This window comes from Arachis duranensis, chromosome 9 (genome assembly GCF_000817695.3).
Source record: "Arachis duranensis cultivar V14167 chromosome 9, aradu.V14167.gnm2.J7QH, whole genome shotgun sequence".
In the NCBI taxonomy this organism is placed as follows: domain Eukaryota; kingdom Viridiplantae; phylum Streptophyta; class Magnoliopsida; order Fabales; family Fabaceae; genus Arachis; species Arachis duranensis.
In genome coordinates, this window is record NC_029780.3 from 75,224,255 (window position 1) to 75,229,648 (window position 5,394).

Genomic DNA, 5,394 nt, shown 5'->3' on the forward strand with positions numbered 1-5,394 from the left:
TTCTCTTGATCCATGGGGTCAACCACTATTTGATTGTAATCAGAATATCCATCCAGGAAGCAGTAATAAGCATGGCCAGCCAACTTTTCAAGCATTTGGTCAATGAAGGGGAGAGGGAAGTGGTCTTTTCTTGTGGCATCATTTAGCCTTCTATAATCAATACACATCCTCCACCCTATCACTGTTCTTGTGGCAATGAGCTTATTCCTCTCATTAACAATGACAGTTATCCCACCTTTCTTTGGCACCACTTGAACCGGGCTGACCCATGAGCTATCAGAAATTGGATATATAATCCTAGCATTCCACAATTTCATCACTTCCTTCTGGACTACCTCTTTCATAGTTGGGTTTAACCTTCCCTGAGGTTGTACCACTGGTCTTGAATCTTCTTCCAGCAAAATTTTATGCATGCAGATGGCAGGGCTTATGCCTTTCAAGTCATTGATGGTCCATCCAAATGCATCTTTGTGATCTTTCAGTACAACCAGAAGTTTTCCTTCTTCTTCTTCACTCAAGGCAGAGCTAACGATCACTAGAAAGCTATCCTCTTCACCAAGAAATACATATTTAAGGTGTGGGGTAAGAGTCTTCAATTCTTGTTTTGGCTTTTCCTCTGTCTTGCCCTTAGAGGAGATTTCAGTCACTTCTTCTTCTGAAACATCTTGAACTGCTTCCACCTCTTCCTCGTGCTCCTCTTGATTGTTCGCTTCAAACACTTCCTCCACCAGGTCTTCTATCATTTCCACTCTCATGTGCTGTGCTTTCTCAGGGGGGTATTGCATGGCTTTAAAAGCATTGTTGATCATTTGCTCATCATGCACCCTGAGGGTCATTTCACCCTTCTTTACATCAATAATAGCCCTTGCTATGGCCAAGAAGGGTCTCCCCAGGATTATTGAGTTGTGCCCCTATTCTTTCATGTCTAATATGACAAAGTTGGCAGGGAAAATGAATTCCTCAACTTTTACCAACAAATTTTCTACAACTCCATTGGGTATCTTGAGTGATCTATAAGCCATTTGGAGTGATATTCTTATGGGCTTAACTTCTTCTATTGCAAGCTTCTTCATTAATGAGAGAGGCATCAGGTTGATGCTGGCACCTAAATCACAGAGAGCTTTCTCTAAGATCATATTTCCTATGGTGCAGGATATGATGAAACTCCCAAGGTCTTTGAGCTTTGGTGGTAAACCTCTCTGAATTACAGCACTGCATTCTTAAGTCAAGATCACTGTTTCCTTTTCATTCCAGCTTCTCTTCTTGTTAATGAGCTCCTTGAGGAATTTTGCATACAATGGCATCTGCTCTAATGCTTCAACAAGTGGGATGTTTATTTCCAGCTTCTTGAAAACCTCTAGGAAGTTGGGAAATTGTTGATCCTTAAGCTCCTTTTTGAACCTTTGAGGATATGGAAGAGGAGGAGTGTAAAGCTTCACCTCCTTCTTCTTTTCTTGTGGATGCTCCTCCATGACTTGTTTTTCCTTCTTTGAAGCTTGAGGTTCTTCCTCCTTCTTGTTGAACTTCTCCTGGTCTTTCTCTTCAGCTGCCATTTCTTATTTATTATTGGCCATGTCACCATCCAATGACCTTCCACTCCTGAGTTGGATTGCCTTACATTCTTCTTTGGGGTTTCGAATGGTATCACTTGGGAGAACATTTGTTGGTCTGTCAGCTTGTCTGCCCAATTGTCCTATTTGTCTTTCGAGATTCTTCATGGTGACCTCTTGTCTGTCTTGACTTTTAATTAGACTCTCTTACCCCTTTGCTAGATCCTGTGTTGTTTGAGCAAGTGCTTGTAATGTTGCCTCAAGAGCTGAGATCTTGGTTTTATGATGGTCAACGGATGGTATGTTGGAATACGATGGTTGTTGCTGGAAGTTGTTTGGGTTGTTGAAATTGTTGTTCTGGGAATTGAAATGTGGTGTGGAGAAGTTATTTTGGTGGGTCTGTGAGTTATTGTTGGGTTGCTGATATGAATTTTGTGGTTTTCTGTATTGGTTAGTGTTATTGGATGAATGAGGTTGATTGTTTGTGTTGCGGGAGTTGTTGGAATTGTGATTCTTTTGCCATGAATTCTGATTATCACCCCACCTCAAATTGGGGTGATTCTTCCATGATGGATTGTACGTATCTTTATGAAATTCATTCTGAGAAGAGTTTGAGGTGTTATGCATATATTGGACTTGCTCTAGCTGCTGCTCATAGTTGCTTTTCTCAGAGGCTTTATTGCTTTAGCTCCATCCATTTGAGGGTTGGCTTGCTGTGTTAACTGTAGCCACTTGGAGTCCATCAATATTCTTTATCATCAACTCTATTTGTTGATGGATTTGTTGGTGCATTAACTTGTTCTGTGCCAAGATAGTGTCCACTCCTTCTAGCTCTAACACCCCATTCTTTTGTACTGGTTGGCATTGCCTTTGATGAGCATAGAAGTATTGATTGTTGGTCACAGTGTCTATAAGATTCTGGGCTTCCTCTGCTATTTTTATTAGTTGTAATGAACCTCTTGCAGAGTATTCTAAGGATTCTTGAGCTTTCAAAGTCAATTCCTCATAGAAATTCTGAAGTCTGTCCCATTCACTAAACATCTCAGGAGGACATTTTCTAATGAGAGCCTTGTATCTTTCCCATGCCTCATAAAGTGATTCTCCATCCATTTAAGTGAATGTTTGCACTTCTATCTTCAGCATTATGATCCTTTGAGGTGGGTAGAATTTAGACAGAAATTTGTTCACCAAATCATCCCAAGTGTTGATGCTTTCCTTGGAAAATGTCTCTAGCCACTAAGTTGCCTTGTCTCTCAAGGAGAATGGAAATCGCAATAACTTATAGATGTCCGGATGCACACCATTTGTCTTGATAGTATCACAAATCCTCAGGAAGGTAGCTAAGTGATGATTCGGATCTTCAAGTGGTCCTCCTCCATAGGAACAATTGTTCTGTGCCAGAGTGATAAGTTGAGGCTTTAACTCAAATTTATTTGCATGAACATTGGGAGTGAGTATACTGCTCCCATAGTTTCTTGGATTAGGGAAAGTGTAAAATGTTAGAACCCTCCTCTGAGGTTGACCACTATTGTTTGCCACCTCTTCTGGTGGATTGGGGAGGTTACCCTCTATTTCTTGGTTCTCCTCTTATGATTCTTCTTCTCCAATAACTCTCTTCCCTCTTGCTTCTCTTCTCAATCTCAAGAGTGTTCTCTCTGCCTCAAAGTCAAAAGATGTAGATACACCTCTTCTTTCTCCTAGCATACAACACAAACAAACCAGAAACTAAAACAAAATACTCTTCTGTTAGAGTGGGGTTAAGGTTAGTTTGAACAAAGCCTCAAACAGTTAGTATGCTTAGTAAAAACAAAAGAAAAATGCTTAATCTAGATTATCACCTACTTAATCATCGTCAATCTAATCAATCCCCAACAACGGCGCCAAAAACTTGATGAGGGAAAACTGAATTTCCACACAATCTAACTGACAAGTGTACTGGGTCGCATCAAGTAATAATAACTCACAAGAGTGAGGTCGATCCCACAGGGATTGAAGGATTAAGCAACTTTAGATAGGTGATGAATTTAGTTAAGCGAATATTGATGAATTAAGTGGAATTGTTTTAACAGAAAGTAAGTGACAAGGAATTTAAATTGCTGAAAGTAAATTGGCAGGGAGTAAATGGTAGAAAACCAAATGTGACTGAAATTTAAGGTGACCCCCGTGAATAAACACCAGTGTGGGTGTTGTGTATATGTATGTTGATAATTATGATTGAGTATAACTTGAGTCGGGGATGCGCGACAGAGGTATAGTCCAATGGTTAGCTACTAGGACTTGTCGGGTTGGCTTTATAACCGAAAAATGAGACTCATCAGCCACTAGGACAGGCATACATCATATGCATTATATGTGATTTATTTGGAAGGCCTAATTTACTGCATAATTACTTGCTATTTGTTTAACTGCTGTACCTGCTTCCTATTTGTGAATTTCCTTGCTTGATATAATTGTGTTTGCGATATCAAATTACCGGTGGCGGTTGGGAAGTTCAAAGGATTTGGAAAGGGGAGATTTAGTTAGACTGAAGATCCTTAGTTAGTTGCATATTTTCATTTCTCTTGGCTTAGTTATGTTTATACGCTTTGATTCAAAATTAGGAGTTCTAGGATTGCTTTCGGCTTTCCCAAGACATTATATGTTAGATATTTGGACACTGTTACCATGCTGAGAACCTCCAGTTCTCACCCATGCAGATTTGGTGGTTTTCTGATGCAGGACGCGAGGCTCCTCACTGAGGCATGCTGGAGACTTCTGATTCAGTGAAGATCCTTAGCTCTCGGAACTTTATTTTGGTTTTATGTACTTACTTAGATATTTATTATCTATATATGTGTGTGTGTGTGTGTATATATATATATATATATACTGTATTGACTCCTCTTATAGGTTATTTTGGGGAACCAGGTTCTATAACTTTGTCTCTTGGGTTTACTTTGGGTTCCTATTTATGTATGTATGTATATTTATATGTTCGGACCGGTTATCTTCGTGAACCGAGTCTTGAGCTTCGTTATATGTATTTTGGCACTCTATTCTTTATATGTCCACGTGAGCTTACTCTATCTTCTCTGCTTGTTCTATCGCTTCGTGAGTCTTGCGCTTTTCAGTTAGCGACTTTGATTTACCCCTTTTCTTCAAAAGCTCCTAGTTATAAACATTTTTCATACTACTATATATACTAAATTTTATTTTTAGAGGTCGCAATACCTCGCCACCTCTGTTTTTTGACTTAAGCATAGGACTCTGTGTGGTAGGGTATTACATAATACACAAGTAATATTCATGTATTGCAGGTAATTCAAGAAGCAAGTAGGCATATTATACATTTAGGCAAACTACAAGTAATCAAAGCAAACAAGCATATAAGAGATGCATATGATGAATGCATGTCCTATTGGCTGTGATATCACATTGTCGGTTCAACTACCAACACAACACATCCTTTCGGATGTAGCCCTTCCTGCCACGCCAGGAATATAGTGCCATGCACACTATCAAATCTTGCACATCCTAGGGATATAGTGCCTAGCTCACTCTTGTAGCAAAGAAGCTGCCACGCCAGGGATATAGTACCCTACACACTCATGCGGCAGAAAAGGTTATCAATCATAATTTTATCCGAGGGATATAGTGCCCTGCACACTCCTACAACAGAAAATCTACCATGCCAAGGATATAGAGCCCTGCCCTGCACACTATTGTTCTATATCCAACAAGTTCACCATCCTTTCATCTCCATCTATTCTCAACCTTCAAGCCTCAGAAACCTAGGGATACAGTGCCCTGTATACTATTGCGATAAAGAATCTGCCACACTAGAGATATAGTGCCCTGCACACTC

General features: G+C 39.8%; 1 protein-coding gene across 1 annotated transcript; it reads right to left on the bottom strand.

The window, feature by feature from the left end:
- Positions 1-911: 911 nt before the first annotated feature.
- On the bottom strand, positions 912-1,553 carry LOC107465348 (uncharacterized). The gene is made up of 2 exons (XM_016084329.1): positions 1,297-1,553; positions 912-1,212 (listed from the first exon to the last, which is right to left on the bottom strand). The coding sequence occupies exons 1-2, from the start codon at positions 1,551-1,553 to the stop codon at positions 912-914; spliced, it is 558 nt and encodes a 185-aa protein (XP_015939815.1).
- Between the last annotated feature and the right edge of the window lie 3,841 nt (positions 1,554-5,394).